Source organism: Phyllostomus hastatus, unplaced genomic scaffold (assembly GCF_019186645.2).
Source record: "Phyllostomus hastatus isolate PE091 unplaced genomic scaffold, TTU_PhHast_1.1 phas_contig_80, whole genome shotgun sequence".
NCBI lineage: Eukaryota > Metazoa > Chordata > Mammalia > Chiroptera > Phyllostomidae > Phyllostomus > Phyllostomus hastatus.
The window spans coordinates 46,634,934-46,658,848 of record NW_025333960.1 but is presented as its reverse complement, the minus strand read 5'-3'; the positions used below and the strand labels follow the sequence as shown (position 1 = coordinate 46,658,848).

Sequence of the window (23,915 nt, the reverse complement as noted above, 5' to 3'; positions counted from 1 at the left end):
AAACATGGAATGTCTCTCCATTTATTTAATCTTTCTCTTTTCAATGTTTTCAGTACATACACCTTCTTCTAAATTTAGTGCTAAGTATTTTATTCTTATTGATGCAATTGTGATAGAAATGTTGTCTTGACTGCATTTTCAAAGTGTTGTTAGTATATAGAAGTGCAATTCATTTTTGTATATTAATTTATATATTATTATTTTGCTAAACTTTTTTATTAGTTGTGGTGTTTTGTTTCTTGATTCCTTGGGATTTACTACATACAGGATCTTATCATCTGCAAATGAAGACACTTGCACTTCTTCCTTTCCAGTCTGGAAGCTTTAATGTTTTTTTCCTTTATTATCCTGCCTAGAAGCCCCTGTACACTTGACAATAGTCAATGTCCTTACTTTTTTCCTAATATTAGGGAAAAAATAACTCAGCCTTTCATCATTTAAGTAGAATATTCACTGTGGGTTTTTTTTAAAGATTTTATTTAATTTTTTAGAGAGAGAGAGGAAGGGAGGGAGAAGGAGAGGGAGGGAAACATGTGTGGTTGCCTCTCGCGTGGCCCCCACTAGGGACCTGGCCTGCAACCCAGGCATGTGCCCTAGACTGGGAATCGAACCAGCTACCCTTTGGTTCACAGTCCTCGCTCAATCCACTGAGCTACACCAGCCAGGGCAGTTTTTTTGTTTTGTTTTATAGATGCCCTTATCAAGTTGAGGAAATTCCCTTCTATACCTAGTTTGTTGAGAGTTTTTATCATGAATGGATGTTGTATTTTGCCAAATGTTTGTTCTGCCTCTATGGAGATGATCGTGTGGTTTCGCCTCCTATTAAAGGTATATTACATCAGTTGGGTTTCAGTTGTTAAACCGTCCTTGCATTGCTAGGATAAATCCCAGTTGATCAGGGTGTATAACCCTTCCCTTATGTTGTCAATTTTAGTTTGGTAATATTTTGTTAAGGACTTTTGCATGTATATTCATGAAAGATACTGGTCTTTAGTTTTATTTTCTTGAGATGTCTTGTCTGGCTTTGGTATCAGGGTAATGCTGGGGGTACTCAGAGAGTTTCTATTGGCTGCTTCTTTTCAGCGTAGGAGTGCACTGTCCTGTTAGCTTACATGTCTCATAATTTTGTGGTGGAAACTTGACATTTTAGATAACCTATTGTGTTTATTCTTAATTCCAGTTATCCCCCCACCCTCAGGTGGTTGTTGCTGTTTGCTTTGAAACTTGGACTGAGACAAATCTGTGAAGTAGGTCTCCCCCAAAGTGTGTGGACACATGTTTCTGCTCAGTTTTCTTTTAAAAATGTTGATGTTCGGCTTCCTAGCGGTCACCCTGTGTCTGCATAGCCCAGTGGCCAGCTAATGATTGCACAGAGGTTGTGATCAATAACCTCGAACCAGTAAAACTTCCATCCTCTGCCAATGCATCGGTGTGTGAGTAGGGGAATGCGTTCGAGTCACAGCCCTGTTCGAGTCTGCTCTGATATTTACTTTCTGCTGGGCCCTTTCATGTCTCCCCTGTGCATGCTGGGAATGTGTGGGTGGATAGCTGAGTCCTCCCTGGTCGGTCTGCACATGCGTGCAGCCTCAGGCAGACAGATGCTTGCCTGCACCCCAATCCCATCTTCTGGCTAGAAGAGCTGTTGACCTTCTCCACTCACCTGCTGCTAAGAGTTACTTCCACTGCTAACACACAGGGAAGAGGTGTCGTTCACTGTTTCCAATGCTAGTGAGCCTTCGACCATGACAGTGAAATCGCCAGTGCTCACAGCCTGCCCTGGCAGATCCTCTGTGACGTGGCAGCTAGGTGGGTGGGGGGGGGGGGAGTGGGAGGAGCTCCAGGCAAGAACGCCCTGCAGACCCATTGTTAGTACCCACCGTTAAGAAGTTCTTCCATCACAAATGATTCTCAGATCCCTGCATGCTTTTGGCTGATGTCCAGAGCACTGAAATGGCTGTTTGTCTGTTTTGCCCATCTCCTAGCTGCTCTTGGGGGAGGAGATTTTCCACCTTCCTCATTCAGTCACAGCTGAGGTCCTAACGCCCATTTCATGCCATTTTTAATGGGGGAAAATCTAGAGTGTTCAAAGCAACATCTTAACTTTTATACCTATATCAATCTCTTAATTGCAAAGGATAGACACCCTGAAAGCAGGAAGGAAGCTGAGAATCTTAGATACTATCTGGTTAAAGAAAAGGCACAAACTGATCCAGTGTGTTAGCACAGACCAAGGAACATGAAAAAGAGGAGAAGGGCTTGATTGGAACCCAAATTTACTCTGCCTTGTTGGGATAGTGGGTAAGTACATGGACGGATGCGGGCTTTACGTGCAAAAGAAAAAAACAAAAGAAAAAGATCATTAAAAATTGTGGCAAAAATTAACATAAAATTTGCTGTGTTAATTATTCTTAAGTGTGTAGTTTAGTAGTGTTAAGCATATGAGGTCTGTCTGGAAAAAGGTGAGCCATTGTTAATATAACGAGAATGGTTTACGTGACATCAATGTAACCTGGCAGCCAAGGAGAGTGGACTGGAATAGGCACATGTGAACAATGATGACTTCACTGTAGCAGTTAGTGGGGGTAGTAGATGCTGTGGAGTGAGCATGTGTACTGTGTGGCTGTCGCATTCAAAATGACTGAGTAGAGCAACAAATCTGCGTCAGATTTTGCATTAAGCTTGAACATTCCTCCATGGAAACTATGCCGATGATTCAGAAGGCCACAGCTATGGGCAACTGGTGATTGGCAGCTTCATCACGACAATGTGCCTGCTCATTCATCACATCCTGTACAGAGCTTTTTGGCGAAGCACCAAATTACTCAGGTGACTCAGCCTCCCTACAGCCCAGATTTGGTGCCTTGTAACTGCTGGTTTTTCCCAAAACTAAAATAATCTTTGAAAGGAAAGAGGTTTCAGACCATCCATGAGATTCAGGAAAATACAATGGGGCAGCTGATGGTGATTGGGAGAACTGTGTGAGGTCCCAAGGAGCCTCCTTTGAAGGGGACTGAGGTGACATTGTCCTGTGTACAATGTTTCTTGTATCTTATATCTTCTTTAATAAGTGCCTCTATTTTTTATATTACATGGCTGGATACCTTCTGGGCAGACCTCGCATACACATTGTTGGGAACAGATCTCCAGAACCTTTCATCTTGCAAAACTGAAACTCTGTAGTCCTTAAACAACTCCCCCTTCTCTCCTCGAGATAATTTTTATTAAATCAAGATTCACAATTTCTGCATGTCAAAACTTCAGGAATAAAAAGGCAAAGCACAAATTGGTTTTCAGCAAATTATACGTGAAGTGCTTTTTATGTGTGCAAAAGGGAAACACTCAAGTTGTAGAATTGTCCAAAAAAAAAACTTTGAAAAGACCATTCATAAAAGAAAAAGCACCAGCGAACTTATAAAATAATATTTCACCTCACTAGTAATCAAAGAATTGTGCCTTTGCTTCTGAGGTTGGCAAAAGCATCCCCAGTGACAGCACTCAGTGCCAAGTGCTCTCAGGGCGGAGGGCGGGCTCCTACCTGCTGCGGACACGCACGCGGTACACCTGCTAGAGTTTTGTTTGGCCGTCTCTTGCAAAACCCTAAAATATTCACAACCTTTCACCCACTAGCGCCACTTTTAACATCCTGTCCTTAGAGAGATGTGCCCACAGATTTATTTACAAGAACGTGTTTCACATCATTATTTATAAGAACAAACAAAAAACATGGATAAGCAATCCAAATACCTAACAGTAGAGTGCTGGCCACGGAAAGTATAACATGGTCTAATGACAGCATAGTGTGGAGGCTTTCTTGAAGAATTCTTAGTGAGAGGCTTATGATAAGTGAGGAAAAAAAAGAACATAAAAGAAAACTGTATGTATGAACATGCACAAAGGGAAAATATAAAGAAATAGACCAAAAATGGTGGCTAGCTATGGGTGGTGGGAAATTTAACATTTTCAAAATCAAAATATTAAACATTTTCAGTAATGAGTATGCAATTTTCAGTAATAAGTGTGCATTGCTTTTAAAATCAGAAGCCTTAAAAAGGGAACTTTTATAAAATACTATATATAACCTATGCAAATTTTTTTAAAAAATTGAAGTTTCAGACCCTGTTAAACTAGTTAATTTGACTTGGTATTTGTGAAATTGGGCCTAGGGTTTAACAGACATCTGTGTGAAAATTGGAAATTCTGCTTCTGAAAGTTGTACTACTGGTTTTTATAGCTGTTTTACTTTGAAATGAAACTGAACAAACTGTCAGAATTTTATCATGGAAGTTTGGATTTTTTCCCCCAGGTACTTAGACTGTCCTACGTAGTTAAGTTGAATTTTAACCTGGTTTTGATACTTGTAGGTTTTGGTGGCTGAAATATGGCATGATGGATTAAATACTTCTATAAGGTGCTGTGTTCATCTAAATACCATTCATAGCTTTGATACTCTGGGGAAAAACAAAATCCAAATTCCAAACAACATTCATATGCTTGAAAAATTCCTCTGATAATATTGAAATTTTTAACTGTTTCTTTGCAAATGTTTAAAAACTTGATGTTCTCATGAAGAATTTTATAGAAATGTGTTACCCGGGATGCAAAGCACTGTGAAAGAATAGTCTTGTTTGCTTTGATTTTTTTTTTCACCACTGTGTTTATGTTTTTTGTCAGCCTACCTGAGTGACTGGCAGCCCCTTAAAATACAGGGAACTGAATGAAGGTTGCAAATGCAGAATTCAAGGTCATGCCCACTGAGCAAGGTACCACACAGACTGGAAAATTCCAGAACCCTAGGACCCTGGATGGGGATGAGCTATTGAGAGAGGGAGAGGGAGTAGACGCCGGGGTCCCTCCCCAAGTGTTGCCTGCTCCCGACACGGGAGAAGCCTGCCAGGTTCCAGCTTGGCCCAAGGAGCCTGGCAGAAAACCCGATCTGACCTGACATGTGATTGGGACCAAGTCTCAGCCAAGAATGTGTTCTGCTGGGCAGGGCATTTATCACTCGTACCATTAAACACGAACGTTCAAGGACCTTCTATGCCAGGAAGAAATAAATGAGCAGATAAACCCCTCACGTATCCATCCAAGCCCAACTTTTGGGAGTAAAGAGCAGCTTAAGAACCTAATGAATCTACTTTAAATATGCGGATTAGCTGGGCACTGACTTAGGCGCTGGTCCTCTGTAAGCTCAGAGGAATTCAACGGTCCATCCATTCCAGAGGCCAAGAACATGAAGCCCGAAAGGTCTTTCTAGAGAAGCGACTAAAAAACATCAGCCACAAACATACATTTCTGATTCTTCACAAATGTTGTTTTTCCTTCTCCTATAGCTTCAGAAAAAGAGATTGCTTAAGTGTATTTTCTTATATTTCCTACTGTTTCCTGAGAATGATGCTAAACATTTTTATGTCTTTACTTTTAATCACAGACTTGTGTTACCAGAGGGACACATATGTGTGTCTCCTTTCGCTTTTCAGCTTCCCTCCTTCCGTCTCCTTCTCTCTTCTCCTTCGAGTAATCACAGAAAATTCAGAACTGGGTCCTGGCCGAACTGAGTTTAATCCCATCATTGCCTCTGTTTCTGATTCCCTTCCGTGCCTGCGGCCCTACACCTGAGATTCTATGAGATTTCTATAAAAACAGAAATTCTATGGCTGCAGGCTAAGGAGAATAACACTAAAACAAAATCCGGCAAATCCATTTTATATACATAAGAAGTCCTCGCTCCTTAACTTTATTTTTTTTAAAGGAACTTTTTAAAAAATATCTTATTTATTTTTAGAGAGGGAAGGGAGGGAGAAAGAGAGAGAGACATTAGTGTGCGGTTGCTGGGGGCCGTGGCCTGCAACCCAGGCATGTGCCCCGACTGGGAATCGAACCTGCGATACTTTGGTTTGCAGCCCACACTCAATCCACTGAGCTACACCAGCCAGGGCTACCTTAGCTTTATTTTACTAGGAGATGTATGCTAGGAGGTGAGGGAGTTCACCGTTGGAATTGCTCAGGACAGAATCGAGTTTCGCGGTGCCTGTCGACTTCTCCCTCTAGGAGTGCCTGGAGAACGCTTCGCTCAAGAGCACCGCGCATCTCTCGCTGCCGTGGGATGTTGCTTCCTTTTGTCTTCGCCCTGTCCTTCTGCTGTGCCCTAATATTTGCTTATCGTCTCACCTTCCTCCTCTCTTCACTCTCAATTTTAGGTTATCTCCTCTTATCTGGAAAGATCCTCTAAAGCACGGACTTGTGCTGTGTAAAAATAATGTGCTTTTGAGGACTGTAGTGCCCAGGACAGAGTGAGTATTTTCGGTTGTGTCCCTTTCAAAGTCACCCACTCCTGCTGCTAATTTTAGCGCTCTCCTTGAGTTTCATAAGAGGTTTCTTTCTAAGTTGTTAGTCTGCAGGTGTAATACATTAAAATACTTTTGTAGAGAGGCAAAGTGGTTACAGAACAGTACTTCTGGATTTTCTGTGTTCTTTCTTGGGTTTGGACAAACTTCAGTAAAAGGAATTCCCGCTTTACAGAATCTACTTTGCCAACAGGAACAATTCCTGACAATCCGAAGGGACAGGGCTCGTGGTACTTCTTCTACGGGTTTCTTCTGGTTTTCCTCTATTCTCTTCGTACTAACTGTAGTTAAAATAGGAAGGACAGAATGTGTGTGTGTGTGTGTGTGTGTGTTGGGGGAAGAGGAGAGAGGAGCGCTGCTGGGGGAGAAGGAGGGAGGGAGGGGAGGGGAGGGGAGAGAAGGGAGGGATCTTGCCTTGCTGTGGTTTCTGCTTTGCTCAAACAACTTCAGAGAACTGCAATACCAGTTCTAAATGAACAGCTTATGACTCTTGTTTGTACCTCCCCTCTACACCTCCCCCCACCAACAGGCTTCCTAGGTGAACTTCAGATGCCCGATACCCTTGATAGAACTGCTGGTGTTACTCTGGCCTTAATCACTTTATCAGGCAGCAAGATTTTGCTCTTCTAAGAGGCAAGCAGCTAAACCTGAGGTCGTGCCCAGACCTTGCAGACCGCTGCTCAGTCTCCTGAGACCTCACTGACAGCTCGTCTGGGTTCCGTCAGCTCACTGGGGCTGCGTTTCAGCGGGCCCCCGTGCCAGGGCCTCCCCAGCGTCAACAACAAGTGTCGCACCTACTGCAGGCACAGCCCTCAAGTTTCATCACAGTGATGCTAAAAAATATTCTCCAGCTTCAGCAATGACCTAGTTCATTCGAGGGCAGGGAACAATGCTCTTCTTCCAGAACTTCCCTGGACGTGGAATCTTCCCTCTTAGGAAGACAGGAGCTTTCCTGGAAACAGACCCAACGGTGCTCTGACCCGTTCGTGGAAAAGACCCTGAGCCCTGCAGGTGCTCCGAGTCCCCAGGCCCAGGAGCAGGGACACCCAATCAGTGCCTCCCACGCAGCCCGGGGAGCCCGCGGCCGAGCCAGCTCTCCTATCACGTCTCTGGGACGGGCAGTATTGAAAAGTAAGTGTTTAGACTTTGGTTTTTGCATAAGGAATAGATGTGCTTTCAATATGTACTTGTCAGCATTTTCTACGACAGGGAACAAAGCAGATTGTGCCCTGATAAAACAGAACAAGATGGAACATACTAGGGTACAGAGGGTTTTAAAGTGGCCAGATTCTCATGTTCAGTTTGGGCACTTTGGGGGGAAACATTATTACTTTTACGTCTGCTTCTTTTGGCTTGACGATAATTGTAAAAGATTCTTTCACATCATGGCTATCTCAACCATGAGAAAAACAGGCAATACCGGAGGGCTTGAAGGAGTGATTTCTAGAGGCTTTACAAAGTAACTCGAAAAACTGAGGTAACTCCCCAGCTAACTCAGGCCCCAGGTACCTTTGCCTGAAAGAGTTGAGTCTTATGGTCACATGTTACTCCTTTTACGGGGTTATTGTGATGACGGAAAACCCCCACTTTCCGAGTGGACACAGCGGTCTCTTGACTGACCACAGGGATCACGTTACTGAAAAGCTACCGGGCGTTTCAGAGTGGCTGCTGTAAACATTCGGTGAGGCATTAAAATAGATCTGCTTTCCTTTCCTTTCCTTTCCTTTTTTTTTTTATAAAATTGTGGTAAGAAGACTTAGCATGAGATCCACCCTCTTACACATTTTTTAGTGTGCAATACGGTATCGTTAACTAGAGGCATGATGTTGTACTCGAGCTGTTACCTGGGTTTTTTAATTTAACACAAAAAGTCAATCAGAAAAATTTTTTGTCAATTAAACGGCACCACCGTCGTGTTGCATTTTGGGGAACACATGCAGACTTGAAAGCCCCTAAGGGAGGGTGTCTGTTACAGAGCTCTGGCGATCATGGGAGAATAGATAAAAGCAAGAACAGCATTTACGACCACTCTTGCTCTCATTATTTCCTTCCACAACCTTTTCCTCCAGTAAAGGCAGGCTTCACTGATTTTTTTAAAAAGATGAATGAACCAGGAATGGTTAGAGACGTTTTATAACAGCATCCCAGCGAAGAGTAAATTGAATGAGCTGCTTTGCTGTGAGGCTTCTGGATGAAACCCAGGATGTTATAGGCTGCTTCTGAACGGACGGACGGATGGACAAATCCAGTATTAAAAGTCACTAGTGGTCAATAAACACATTCAGATCTTGGAAATCCGGATTTCAAACAAACGAAATGTGTTTTAGCTCTCAAATTACGTTGCCCTTTTGAAGTGTTTGCAAAACATCTGCTCACAGTTTGGGGAAGATTTTTAGGTATGGCTGAATTCCTATTTTCAACGGCTGCAAAGATCACTCCCTCCCTTCCCTCCATGACCCCCCCCCCCCCAATTCATTTCTAACAGCCTCCTGCACGCTTACTGGTAGGTTTCAGCCCTGCAGGGAGGGTGCCGGAGGGTATCCTGATTGGGGTGGAGGTGGGGAGCAGCTGGTGGTGCTGAGGAATCAGTGCCAGGCTTGGGGGTCAGAGCTGGAATCAAGCCCTGCCTCTGGCCCAGTGTTTCAGCCTGTGTCTTCACCTGTAAAGGGAAGAGAACGGCATCCACTTTGACAGGGTCGGTGGGGGGTTCAGTGAGTAAACACCGCTAAGCTACCTGTCACATTGTCGTTTTTCCACCTGGTTTTTCCTCTCGGCTAATTATAAACAGTCTCTCCCCTGAAATTTCAGAAAGCTTTCATCGTATGAACCATAAAGGAATAGAAACTACACATTTTGGACACTTGTGTAATGATTAAAATGAAAAGGACATAGAAAATTAGATTGTTTTCAAGGAAATCCTGTACTTAAAAACAGTGTTGGAAAGCAAAATTCAAAAGGAGATTATACTTTAGAATGTAACTACAATAAATAAGTAAAAGCATTTTTGTCTGGAAATGGTTGATGATGTATTTATTACCTAAAAAGAGAGGTAGAGATTTATCAGTGTCACCTGGAAAGGTTTTAGTATGTAACCGTACCCTATTTAAATGAGTTTCCGTGAGTCTACAGGAAGAGGAGGTGAAGGAAGACCTCTGCGTACAGGATGATGCCCGTGATTGTTATGAGAGCTCAGGCACCAGCCAAGCCTTTGCTCAAACATGATAGTGGGTCCCTGCACTGGCTCCGTTTCTGCTCAGACGCAGGCATGGTAGAGTGGGCGGGGTGAGGATGCTCTGAGGTGGACTCGCTGTTGGGTGGCTCAGGGTCACCTCGGGGGCAGTGGCTGGAATTTCAAGGTCACTGATGAGGGTTCATGATGAACAGGAGGCTCCCTTGCTCTGGGATGAGGATGAGAGTCAGGCACAGGGGGATGACGCAGCCAAGAACCACAGCTCATGCAATAGCTCGAAGGTGTTATCAACGTCTTCATCCTTGCCCTGTTGTCCGTACCGAGATGTCTCAGAGCTTTTGTCCGGGCACACCAGAGCATCTTGATAAATTCTTTGCTACTGTTACTGACAGGTTTACAAGGAACCCTGTTATTCTGGGTTGAATTCTGCCAAAAAAAAAAATCTGGAAATTCAGAAATGTAAAAAAAACTGGGAGAAAGCAATCATGTCATCTTAGGGTGGGCAAAAGTGAAAGAGTAAATGCCTGACCCACATGATGGAAAAGAATATTTAAACGTGTTTTGAGTCGCCACTGAGGTTTCTGCCAACACGCCCCCACCTGGGACGGCCTAGGATGACCTGGAGACTTTGGACACTGGGCTGAAAAGATGGACACAGGTTGAAGAGATAGTTCCAAATTGTTCCCTTCTGAATATAGCACCCTAGTCCTTCCAGGGCCCTGTCCTCTAGGGCTGCTGCCAGCACGACCAGGGTCACTCGACTCGCCTTGATCTTCCCTTGGTCTTCCGTTCCGCCCTTAGATAACCGGGCTCATTCGCTCCTGGGTCAGGAGTTTGACCCCTTTCTCCAGTCCAGCGGTTCTCCAGCTTGAAAGTGCAACAGACTCGAGAGAGCTGGGTGAAACCCTGGATCCCTCCCACAGAGCTTCTGACTCAGAAGGTCCCAAGAATTTGCATTTCTGACAAGTTCCCATGTGATGCTGATGGTGTGGTCCAGGGCCCACACGGCTGAGAACCACCGTTGTAACCATTTTTTGGCCTGTGCCTCCTGAAGAAAACCTAACTTATGCTGGTTCTTTCCAATCACTAAGCTGTCCACTTCTCAGAGAGGCAGAGGCCCAGCCACACTATGCTAGAGCTGGGGAGAAGCTGAACCCATCAGGTGTTCTGTGGGCAAGCAGCGTACAGTGGGGGGCGCCTATGGGGAATGCTGGGGGCCGGGGCTGTCAGTCTTCTGGGCGGGGGCTGGTTTTTATCCAGCCGAAGGTATCAGGGCAGGCTTTAAGGGCGAGCTAGCACTTGAGCTGGGGTTTGGAAACTTGTGGGATTGGAACATACAGAGGTGGAAGGTGATCATTCTGTAAAAAGGAAAAAACAACAATTAAAAAAAATAAAACATGGCCCTGGCTGGTGTAGCTCAGTGGACTGAGCGTGGCCTGTGAATCAAAGCATTGCAGGTTCAATTCCCAGTCAGGGCACATGCCTGGGTTGCAGGCCACGGCCCACAGCAACCACACATTGATGGTTCTCTCTCTCTCTTTCTCCCTCCCTTCCATCTCTAAAAATAAATAAATAAAATCTTTAAAAAGATAAAATAAAACATGGAGGGCAGAAAGGGATAGGATGCGAATGGAAATCAGAAATTCATTTGGTGAGACTAAGCTTTCTACAGTGGTCCTCAGAACTTCCTCGGGGAATAATTTTTTGATTAAGCCATACAATCTTACATTCTTTACTTCTGTCTATAAATTGGTGAAGGCACGTCCGACGTAGAGGTCTGGAGTGCAGGGCCAGTGGGAGGAATTGCAGACACCATGGGACAGGAGAAGGTATGGACACTCTAGTGTGCTTTCTAGTAGTAACAATAAAAAAAAACAGCTCAAACTAGCCTAAATGGTAGTGGGGATTTATTGCTCACACAACAGAAAAGTCCAGGAGTTTGGTTACTCCCCTGGCTCTGGTTCTCTGCATTTCTAGAAACTCCTCTGCTCTTCTCTGGTCTTCGGTTTTCAACCTCAGGCTGGCTTTCTCAGTCTCAGATGGTTATCACCTCCCCTGGGGTCTGCATGCTTTCAGTTCCTAGTGTAGAGGACAGAGTGAAAGACCTGAGCTTTGCACTGATTGGATCGCCCCTGAACTAGTTTCTGGAGAGAGCCATGCGCCGATTGGCCCAGACTTATTCATAAACCAATCACCAAGCAAGAGTACTTGATCAGTGTAGACCAGTGAGCACCTGCAAAGCAGGAAGGGCAAGGGCCAGCCCACCCATCACCAGGCTTGAACGGTGGGAGAAGCTGGAATGGAGTTAGCGGGACAAGTGAAATGGCCCCTTTGGGTGGTTGGGGACATGTTGGAGCAAGTCCTCTAAAGTCATACAGTCTCAACCCTTAGTGATCAGGTTGACCGCCGCAGCTTCATGCTGTAAAGATTTAGGACGGGCCTCCTGTGAACTCTGGCCCAGACGTGTGAACGTGGTCCCACCTTTGAAGGGAACGAGGCCTTGGGTGCAGCTCTCCCTTCCTCCCCCAGTCCCGACCATCAGCTGTGGCGCTCCTGCTCTCTAAGGCACACGTTACTAAAGGAAATTCGCTAAAGAATGATTTTAAAAAAATTCAGAAAGCAGGGCAAATGGAAGCAAAAATAAAAAGCTTTCTTCTAGGAGCTCCAACGGTCTGGGTGGAAGGGAAGGCTGATGCTCTCCGACGTCCCCTGTCCACTGCTGACCTTGTTGAAGCAGACTCGCCCAGAGGTGGTTTGTTCGCTATAACAAATCTGGGCTCGGTTCCCACAGCACGGGCGGGCTCACCCTTGCCCGCTACAGGGCAGGGAGGGGGCAGAGGAGAAGGGGACCTTTCCTGGGCGCTCCCCTCCACGGGCCAGCCTGAAACCCCACAGGGAAATGCCACATCCCTCGTTCCCATTGAACAGGAACTCTCTCCCAAGGAGTGGCTCGGGTTTTTGCTGGGGGTCGGGGGGTGTGGAGGGAGCCTGGGAGAACATGGAGGACAGACAAGTGAGGAGGAACCAGAGAGGGTTGGCGACGCCCTTGGGGACACAGGCCCACGTTGGACACAATGCCCAGCCCCCTACGTTCAACCTCAAACCACAGTGATTTTTACCTGTGAAGTCACACAAGCTGGTGTCGTTAACAATGCTGCCATGCACTGTATGTTTCTAGCATCTCAGTCGCTCCCCTCTTGCCTGCCTTTCCCTGGAAAGAGGACACGGGTGAAAGACAGGCAGAGGAATGTGTCCTGCCCACATAGTAAGCTGAACACCAGAATGGAGACTCGTAGACTCGGCTCCTAACAAGCTGTGTGTCCTTGAAAAGTCACTTAACCGGCCTGGGCCTCAGGGGCTCTCTCACAGGTTTCGTTGACCTGGAGCTGGTTTTTGTTTTGTTGTGTTGTGTTGTTAACGCTCTCTTTAAAGACGTGGAAACTGCCACAGACGTTAAGTAGCAGAGGAGAGGGGTAGCAGTGGGGAGACTGTCTATATTTCACCTTAAAAGAGAGTTCAGAACGAATCAGGACAGCAGTGCGCCGTGCTCATGCTTCCCTGCATCTGTGTGCCAGGCACACTGCTGGGCACACGGGGTTGCTCACTGCTGATATTTAAAAGTTAAATTCCGTTTGTCTATTGGGTCACGTTTGTACATTTAAAACACCCAAAACAACAGGCAGAGACCGTCACTGTCCTCAGCGGGCAGCCCTCCCTTCCTCCGGGTCCTGGGCCTGGGGCCACCAGGTTACCAGTTTCCTGTGCATTTCTAGACTCATCATGTGTATATGTAAGCATAGTAGAATATTGCTTTTTCGGCTTATACTAGTGAGAGCATACGCTTCACTCTCTTCTATACTTTGTTCATGTCACCTATCAATTTATCTTGGAGGTTATTCCATATCAGTGCATACAGCACTGCTTTATTATTTTTATCATCATTTTTAATCCTCACCCAAGGATATGTTTATTGATTTTTAGAGAGAGGGGAAAGGGGAGAGGGGAGAGAGAGAGACACTGATGTGAGAGAGGAACATCGACCGGGTGACCCCCACTGCATTGGTGCCCTGACTGGGGATGGAACCCACCACCTAGGTCTGTGCCCTGACCGGGGACTGAACCTACAAACTTTTGGAGTATAGGATGATACTCCAGTCAACTAAGCCACCTGACCAGGGCAGAACTGCCTTATTTTTTAATGCCCAAGTGCTATTAAAAATGAAAAATTCCATTGTATAGAGATACTATAACTAGATTTCTATTATTTTATCTTTTAAACTCCTATCCATAGACATTTACGTGACTTCCAATCTTTTGCTATCACAAGCACTGCAGCCAGGAATATAATAGGTGCTTATTAAATGTCTGCTCCTTCTTTCTCTATTTTTAAAATTAACCTTGGTGAGGCATACGTTGCATAGCAGATAAGTGTTCAGTGACGTCTTTAGTAATTTGGTCAAAGTGTGCGACTATCGCCATAGGTCAGTTTTAGAATATTTTCATCACCCCAAAAAGACCCCTTGTGCACCTTCATTGTTAATTCATGTTCTCTCCACTGCCCCCACCTCCAGCAACCACTGATCTACTTTTGGGCTCTACAGGCTCTTTGGACGTTTTCTGTAAATGGGGTCATATCATCGGTGGTCTCCTGTGCCTGGCCTCTCTCTCTGAGCACAGTAATGACAATGTTTTTGAGGTCTGTCCACGTCGGACCATGTAACCTAGTTTGTTTCTTTTTATTATCCCGTGGTATTCCACTGTAGGCCTGTCCTGTATTTTGTCTGTCTGTTCCCTAGTTGGACATTTAGGTCGTTTCCAATGGACATTTAGGTTATTTCCAACTTTTGGTAATTATGAATAACCCCGCTAAGAACATTTGTACACAAGTCTTTGTGTGGGTACATGGTTTCATTTCTCTTGGATGGATCCCTAAGAGAGACATTTCTGTTTGTTTTTAAATGTATGTTTAACTTTTTAAGAAACTGCCAAACTGTTTTCCCAAGTGTCTGTACCGTTACATTCCCCCCAGCCATGTTTGAGGATTGTTTTTTTTCCACGCCCTCACCTGCATTTGGCGATTTTATTATAGCCAGCCTAGTGGGTGTGAAATGCTCTCTTATTGTGGTTTCATTTGCATTTCCATAATGACTAATGATGTTGAGCATCTTTATAAGGGCTCATTTTCTTGCCTCTACTTCTCACACACAGCCCTAAACTCACACCCAAGAGAGAGCACCATGCTTGAGCTCTAATTCCTAGAACTCTTCCCCCAGCCCCGGCACTTACAGGCAGTCGGGAATCAGGTTTGTTATATCAACCCATTAAAGTTACCTTCAGCTTCCAAGTCACTGCCTGTGGCATACCTGGTAGTGTAGCTGTGAGGGTTAAACGCCATGATGTCTACGAAATGCCCAGCCTGGGGGCTGACACGGAGACGGAACCCAAAACACGTTAGCTGTCTCTCTCCGCCTGGTCAGCCTGCCGCCTTCCTTCCCACCCCCCAGCGTTTCCCGACCCATCCCGGGGAGGGTGCTTCTTCCCTGATGAATAGGGGACTGGTATTAAGTGGCAGTGGGTGTGGCACCCAAATCTATAGTAACTCACATGGCAAATTTGGAACCCAAATGCCATTGGATTAGGCTGGGTAATCAGAACTAATCCCTCCTGTCCCCAGCGAGAAGGCGCTCAGACAGCTGGTGATCCAGCGGGACTGGTCACCGTCACCTGCGTGTGGCTGAGTGCTCTCCCCCGACCCCTTCAGCTGACAGCAGCCCCGCCACCTGCCTTCTGCGTGGGGGCAGATTAGCCAAAATAAAACCTGGCTTTAGTCGGGAGCTTTAAATGTTCAAAGAATTCTCCCGTACCCTCTTTCCCCTTCTCCTCCGGGTTTTATAATTTTGCTAATGTTAAACCCAAAGCTCCTGATGGCAGCTGACACTTGTATAGTACGTACTATGCCATTCAGAAGAGCTTTATACAAACTCACGTCATTGTCCTAACAGTCTAATGAAGTTGCTGCTGCTCCTCTCTTAGTTTTGCAGATGAGGAAACAGGCAGAAAGAAGAGAGGCTAGTAAGTGGCAGGGCTAAGATTTGAACCTGGGAATCTGGGCCCTGTCTCTTACTACATCCTTCGGCTATTGTGTTAAGAGTTCTGCTCAATTTGGAGTTATCTATGAAAAAGTAATGTGTGCCCTGGCCGGTGTCGCTCAGTGGACTGAGTGCCGGCCTGTGAACTAAAGGGTCACCGGTTTGATTCCCAGTTGGGGCACACACCTGGGTTGTGGGCCAGGTCCCCAGTAGGGGTTGTGAAAGAGGCAACCACACACTGATGTTTCTCTCCCCCTCTTTCTCCCTCCCTTCCCTCTCTAAAAATCAATAAAAATCTCTTTAAGAAAAGACTGTAACTTTAAAAAAGTAATATGTGAACACTGTTTTATCGTTCAATTCCATGACCAGGTAGTTCATCTAAAGAACCACTCATGTGCCCAAGGAGGCATGTCCCACGCTGTCCTCTGAGGCACACTTGTCAGTCTAAAAACCTCCAGCCAAGACACACGTCACCAACACAAGAACAGATGGGTGGAGTGTGGTATTGCCGCGCCACTCAGCACTGAGATCACTGGGCAGTTTTCAAAAACTGATGCGGCCCTTTATGGGTTGGCTTGACCTCGGAAGACTGCCAGGACTGACTCTTCAGTAACGTAAGCCAACTGCATGGTGAGCACGCGCCGCTCATGACGACATACGTAAATGGATAGAAAGACGCCCGGAAGGACAGCAAACACTTCGTCTTGGGAAAGTCAAGAGGTGAGGGACAGTGCTTATGGGAGACTTTACCTGTACATGTTTGTTAAAGAATATGAATGCATGCATTTAGAATTTCTATAATTAAAGGTAATTGTTTTAAATCCTCACTTGGGGATATGTTTTATTGATTTAGAGAGAGAGGAAGGGTGCGGGAGAGATAGAAACATTGACATGAGAAACATCTATCAGTTGCCTCCCACAGGCGCCCCAACCAGGGATCAAACCCACAATCTATGTACGTGCCCTACCTGGGAATTGAACACACAACCTTTTGGTATGTGAATGATGCTCCAACCAACTAAGCCACTCAGCCAGGGCAAAGATAAAAAAAAAAAACAACAAAAAAACTTAAAAGGAAGCACACAGCTAAAAAACAAAAACACGCCAATCCTGTCATCTTCGCAGCTGACACGTTCTCTCTCCAAGGTTGCCTGTGAACCCAACACAGCCCCTTCGCCCAGGGTCGGTAATTCAGCGCTGGTTGTCCATCTCTAGCAGAGGGTGATCAATCTGTCTTCAAGGGTTCTCACCTTCAAAGGAGCCACGAAACATGAAACATGCCTGACTTAACTGTTCTTTCCTTTATAGTCAGCGCCCTGGGCCTCTGGTGACTGAACCAGCTATATGAGTCAACGGGGGCGCTCGTCAGAGGTGTAACCTGGGGGACTTCGCTGTCAGGAAGCAGTCACCTGGGGAGGAGTCATAGGTGACGCAGGAGGTCCTCAGTGTCAACCCAACTCTTGACAGCCCCATTTGTCCTGTCTTTCCCGCTCCATCCATAGTGGTGGACTCTGAGGATGGGGATGGCAGGGGTCACGTCTTATAAATTACTGGCACAGAGGGCCGTGATACCAGGAGAGAATTTTAGGCATTAATCGATCAATCACTTTAAAAGAACATCATTGTGGTAACACACAGCCGAAAAGGAAATTGAAACAAGTGAAGTCTTTCTTCATAATCTCATGATTGCCATCTTGGAAACCATCGGCACACCTTATTCACATTTTTAGAGCATTATCATTGCCTCCCTCTACAGAGGAGGAGCCAGGCTCAGCGCCTCAACCAGGTACGTGGCAGAGCTGGGCGTAGCTTGGTCCCTAGCAAGTGACAAAGCCTGGGTCTGGCCCACAGTCCTATGCTGCGTGCTGGTCAGGAGAGCGTTCCAGTCGTGAAAGCCTCTTCCCTGCCCTCGGAGCCCCCCTTGTCTGGGCACGTCTCCGAGGAATGTGGAGAGCCAGGGTGTCGGCCCTTGGCCTCCACAGCTGTTCCTGGGAAGGATCGAAGATCAGCCATAAAAAGAACTGAAGTGCTGGTACCTGCTGCAACATGAATGAACCCTGAAAAGATGCTAAGAGACAGAAGCCAGTCACAAAGGACTGCATGTTATATGATTCTGTTTACATAAAATGTCCAGACGAGGCGAGTCCATAGAGACGGAAAGTAGATTAGTGATCGCCCAGGGCTGTGAGTGTGTTGGAGGGGAGGATGGGAAGTTGGGGAGGTAAAAACCACAGGGTGTGGGATTCTTTCTGAGGTGATGGGAATGTTCTAACACTACTTGTGGTGATGGTTACACAACTCTGAATATATTGAAAGCCACTGAATCGCACACTTGGAAGTGGGTGAATTGCATGTGAATTACATCTCTTCAAAGCTGCTGAAAGAGAAATGCTGCAGAGATACCGGCATCAGGACTGCCAGTCACCAAGTCAGATGAGCTGGTGTTGCCAACTTGAAGCTGCACTAAAATTAAAAATAATAATAACACTAACATTCACTGAGCATGCACTTTTGTGCTGGGCACTGTACTAAGTGCTCTATGGGCAATAATTCATTTAATTTTCACAGCGACCTATGAAGCATCTACCACTATTAACCCTCCATGTTACAGTTGAGGAATCGGAGGCACAGAGAGACTGTGATGTGTTTATCGAGCTAGTAAGGGGTGGAGCCAGAACGCAAACCCAGAGAATCTGGCTCTGCTGCTCTGACCCTCCTATGCTCTGTTGCCGTTCAGAATGGTAAGTGGCAGTGTTAGGACCAACACTCCTGACTCCCGGTCCGCCGCTTTTCTTGGATGGGGGAGGCTGCCTTTGTGCTGTGTCCAAATCAAAGAGCTACCTGGGGACACAAGGTGCGGAAATGGCATATTCCTCATCTCTGGGGGAATTCACCAAACTGGCAATCAATGCACAGAATATCTTTATTCAGGGGATGACTCCAAATCTAAGACTCTCTCTTTGTCTGTCTCTTTTGTTTTTTCCTTTTTTTCCAAGGCTTAATTTTTATATGTTTGCTAACACTTGTCCCATATTTTATACCGACTCAAGGACAGTAGATGAGATCGTGAATACAATGTACACTTCTAGTTGTGAAATACCATACAAAGTTTAAAATTGGAGTTAGGCTCCATTCTTTCTCTTACGCTTCTATGTAGCCCTATAGTTCTTTGTTCAATAACCCGGAGAAATACCAACGTCTTATGTCCAATCCAATGCACAGCTCGGCTCCCATCACGGGCTCAAACCTCCAGCCCAGGACAAGTGAGCACGTTGGTGTTGACAGAAAGGCTTCTGTCCGCACACGTGCGGCAGCGAGGGGACAGCAGGTCCCCATTCACTTTTCTGGTTGTCTGTGTGTGTCGGACCCACCCTTGGTGTGGCTCAGTCACTGACTCATAACAATAATTCAACAACAATCACCGTGTTTTCTTCAAACATTTTCAGTCTGGTGCAAGACAGCTAGCATAAAAATTGTCCCTTTGATTTTTTTTTTTTTTAGATACTTCTTTCAACCTAGTTGAGAACAACGATTCCATTAGACATTCCAATGACATCTAAGTAGAAACAAATACATGTGAAGTCTGGCCTTTTTATACTAAAGAGAACCCTCCCATGCCTCAACCACCAAAAGTACTTGTCACTTCCTCTGGGATGGAGGTGTCTGCAGGGTTTACCACCTTGCAGGTGAATTTTCTTTCTCTTCTGTGCAACTAATTTACCGTCTGCACCGAGAGGGGCCTATGATTCTTGTAAAGACAACACATGTGAACCAGGGGTCCCCCAGGGGTCCAGTCTCAGCACACCTGCATTTAAAATGGCCTATAACAAAAAATAACTGGAAATGCAATTTATAATCCCAGAGCAAAAGTCCTTAAAATCCTCTTCCTAATCTCTCTGGCTCCATCTTCCCCACACGTCCCCACAGCTCTTCAAACAAACTTCCTCCCCGGCCACGGGCTCTGTCCCACACCCGAGTGGGTTTTTTCCTATTTGATGCTAACATACAACTTCTTCAATTTGCAGCTTTTTCTACCCTTTTCGTGTGTTAGTTAAACCTCAGGTCTAAGCCCAGGGTTGGTTCTTGCACACACCCTTCCTGATAAAGGGAAGTGTATTTTCCTCAGTTAATTTTTTTTAAGGATTTTATTTATTTTTAGAGAGGGGAAGAGAGGGAAAAAGAGAGAGAGAGAAACATCAATGTGTGGTTACCTCTCATGTGGCCCCCACTGGGGGTCGTGGCCTGCAACCCAGGCATGTGCCCTGACTGGGAATCGAACCTGCAATGCTTTGGTTTGCAGCCCGAGCTCAATCCACTGAGCTACTCCAGCCAGGGCAGTTAATTTTTTTTTAACCCTGATATTCAGAGGGCTTGGGGGTTTCACATTGGGGCAGTTTGGGAATGCGTGTCTGTTTTCAAGGACTGAAAACGGAACATCTGGAGATTAAGGAAATGCGGTGGGGACACCAGAAGCCACAGGGGTGGCCTCAGAGTGCAGGACTGGCAGGCGCTGGTGGCCACCATGTTCCACGGGAGGCGTCTACCAGGTGGGACGGGCCTCCTGCGCCTACCGTCTGTGCCTTCACGCAGGGCCCTGCACCCGGGAGGGTCCCAGGACTCGGTTTAATGCTCTGCTATTACCATCTTAAATATCTTACTCATATTTGCACAAGAAACCCCTCACTTTCCTCTCCAACCAGGCCCTACAAATGACGTAGCCAGTCCAGAGCAGAGGCCACACCCTCACACGTTGCTTACGTCCCATCCCAATTCCCTCCTGAGTGCTCACTTCCCGGCCGTCGGGAGTTTCAGGGGCTGCGCAAACCTTGAACTGTTGTCCGGGAACTTGTCTCCGCCAAGCGGTCTCTCGGGGTGTCTGGGACAACCTGGAACAGTGAGAGGGAAGCCAGAGGTTTGGTTCTGTATGGTTCAGGGTCCGTCACACTCCCCTGGAGAGGGGCTGCCCCTTCTCCACTACCGCTGTGGCAGCTTAGATCCAGCCTGTTTCCCGGAGAGCTCAGCTCGGGCTTCCATTGGAGCGCCCGAAGTCTCCCTGGAGCCACCCTTTGCAGCGTCTGAGTGCCTGTCCCCTCCTGCTCATGCTATTGGATCCTACCCGGGGGTGGGCTTCCCTTTCCCCCAGCTCTGGGGTGTGTGAGAACCTGACTCTGGACAGAATGGAATGTTCTTTGTTCCCCCAAGCTTGGGGCTCCACAAAGGCTAGCTTTGGCAGAGTGGGGCCAGCACTGTGCCTAGAGGAGGGGGTGGAAGGTGTTCTCTGGGTTCAGACAAAACTGGTTCTCAGGGCTGCCCCACAGCCGCTCGAGCTGTGCACGGTGCAGCTCCAGGGACACTTTGCATACTCAGCACCTTGCGCACTCAAGGTGTCAGCCTGCATAGCCACAGAGGGTGGCTCAGGGCAGCAGCCACTTGAGCTGTGAGAGGGGGAACAAGCGTTGAACCTCTGCAAGGCTCACGTCACATTCCTCATCTGTGAGCTGCGGAGGGTACTAAAGCCACTTGGGGAGTTTAAAGGAAACGGAGTGAAACGACATCCCGGTGACCAACCAGATGTCCCATGTCGACTTGTGCCAGCGAATGCATGCTCGTAGAAGGTGCTGGCAGTCACCGCCCTCCCAGGGCGCCTGGCTAGTACTCCCAGAGCGGCGCTTCCCCAGCTTCAGAACACCTCCCACCTGGAGGTTCCTCTGTACTCAATCGACTCCTCTTTTTGGAGGCAAATCGGCATATGCACGTTTTGAGTCCAACACGGAAAGACTTGGAGGAGAGGAAGACAGAGAAATGAGAGGAGGTGGCCCCAACTGTGGCTCCTGCGGTTGTCTTCCTCGTCATTCCGGGCTCTGGCTGTCCCATGATCCTCTAGGACGGGGGGTTCTCAAGCAGGGCTGTCCTCCACCCCCACCCGGGGACATTAGCAATGTCTGCAGACATTTCTGATTGTCACCACTTGAGGGGGGCGGGTCGCTACTGGCACCTAGTGGGTTGACGCCAGGGATTTGGCTACACATGCTGCAAGGCACAGGACAGACCCCACAACCAAGCGCCTGCCTCCCACGTAGGCAGGGGTGTGCTTGAGAAAGCCTGTCCGGGTGTGCCTAGTGAATGGGGTTCCTGACACCCCTCCAGATAGAAAAAAACAGATTCAAAAGTAGGGGTTTATCAAAAACAAGGCGGAGGGCTAGAGAAAGAGAGGAGCTTGCAGAATCAAGGGAGCGTACACCTAGGAAAGCATGGCTTCCCGGGTGGCTTCCTGAGCCGGCTCACAGAGGGCTGGGTTCGCACGCAGGCGCGGAGGGAGCTCTTCGCTTCCCAGGTCCCCGCCTCCTGCAGGCATTGATGGCGCGGGTGCAGAGTGGAGGCCCCTGGGGAGTGCATGGGGAGCAACGTCTCCAGCAGAGGCTTACACACAGCTGAAGAGCACTCCCGTCCATTTAAGAGAGACGGAGCCCAGCTCTTGAGGACTCCCCCCTGCCCTCTGGTGGGAGTGCCAGCCCACGCCTTGTCTGAGCCCAGGGGGCACCACCGCACTCCTTCTCCGTCTCTCGGACTCCTGGGAAGGCCAGAGAAGACCCAGAGTGGATGGTAACGCTGGGGGTTTTTATTTTTCAGATTCACGTGGCATGAGAGGATGACAGACTCAGGAGGGCCCCCGAGGCGCCCACTTTGTTTCTTATCTACGTTGCTTTCCCAGAAAGTTCCCGAGAAGTCGGACACTGTGCTTCGCTGCATAATATCTGGTAACCACCGCGAACGCATCACCCTCTGAAGTCTCCCGGCCCGTCAGGTGTTTTGACTCATGAGGGCATCACTGACACATCACCTGGGGAAATGACCTGGGAAGTTCATCCTCAGTAGCCAGCTGAGCGAGTAAATCTGTGATTTTTGGTTTCTCAAGGATTTCTTCGAGTCACTTCCTGAACACGTTTTAGCAAACCTCACTTCACGTTGTTGTGGTTCTTGGTTAGGCACATACCACACTGGTTGTTTTTCTAGATAATCCACCCTTAATTTCCCGTGGCGCATAGGAATGGCATGAGTAACATCACTGCGGACATTTTATTGAACTTGTCTTTCATGGTTCTTTTATTGATATCCCAAACCCGGCTAAATTCTGTGCCCCTGCTCGCCTTCTTCCGGCGTGCTGGTCAGCAGTGAAGGCTTACCACCGAGGCAGAGGTGCCGGGTGGAGGGAAAGCAGGGGCCAGGGGCAGACTGGAGAATGGATAACCCAGAGCTGCCTCACACTTTGTACCCCCAGAGGTGAAAAGGCTTTATTTACAAAAAGCAAACAGAAGTAGGATAATTGGGTAGGAAAGTGGAAGCTTGTACCTTATGCACTGCTTTCTTTTCTTTCTGGGGTTACGGCTCCATTTTTGTTTAAAGATTTTATTTATTTATTTTTTAGAGAGGGAAAGGAGGGAAGAGAGAGAGAGAGAGAGAGAGAGAGAGAGAGAGAGAGAGAGAGAGAGAGAGAGAGAACCATCAATGTGCGGTTGCTGGGGGTCATGGCCTGCAACCCAGGCATGTACCCTGGCTGGGAATTGAACCTGCGACACTTTGGTTCGATGGCTCCATTCTTGAAGCTGTGGAGGCCCCAGTGGGGTTTCTGAAGGCAGATAGAAAGTTCTTCTCCCCAACCCTGTTCTCTAAGCCCAGAGAGAAGAGCCAGCCTGTGACGTGGTGGTGCTTCCTTAGCTGGAGTCGAGATAAGACCTGGTCTTCGGTCTGGTTGCTGGAGTGTGGGGTGGGCACTCAGCCTCTCTGAGCCCAGAGCTGAGCCCCCTCCCTTTCCTGGGCTCTGTCTGCAGCAGGGGTGTTAAACTCATTTTCCTGGGGAACCACATCAGCCTCAATGTTGCCTTCAAAGGGCTGAAATCATTTTAGGACTGTATAAATGTAACTACTCCTTAACTGTTAAACAGGTGAAATTACACTCGGCCCTTTGAAGGCAACCGCGAGGCTGATGTGGCTCGAAGTGAAAATGAGTTTGACACCCCTGGTCTCTAGCCATTCAGATAGAGGGACAGACACAACTCCGCTCCCCAGCCTTCAGAGTAGGACCCCTTTGTCTCCCCAGGAAGCCCCAGTGTGTGGGCGTACCCTAAACGTGGTTACCGCTCCCCACAAACTTGTGAAACGTTGGAGGTGGCTCTCAGTCTGTACCCTGCAGCAGGTAGGCTTTATAAACAAGGGTAGGATTTTTCAGGGGAGGGTTTCCAGCAAATGCAGGGAGGAAAAAACAAAACAAAACACCCACAAGGTACCAGATAC

The 23,915-nt window shown here is 47.2% G+C and overlaps 1 protein-coding gene across 3 annotated transcripts in view; it reads left to right on the top strand.

Annotated features, from left to right (window-relative positions):
* Positions 1–6,894: 6,894 nt before the first annotated feature.
* Positions 6,895–23,915, top strand: part of ALPK2 (alpha kinase 2) — a 100,795-nt gene continuing 83,774 nt past the window's right edge. For 2 of the 3 annotated variants that reach the window (XM_045849992.1, XM_045849991.1), the window contains exons 1-2: positions 6,896–7,475; positions 22,254–22,381. In XM_045849992.1, the coding sequence (XP_045705948.1) occupies positions 22,273–22,381 (109 nt within the window). In that variant the 5' untranslated portion in view covers positions 6,896–7,475; positions 22,254–22,272. Of the gene's footprint in view, positions 7,476–22,253; positions 22,382–23,915 lie in introns of all 3 variants that reach the window. The other variant, XR_006787000.1, reaches the window with a different exon arrangement.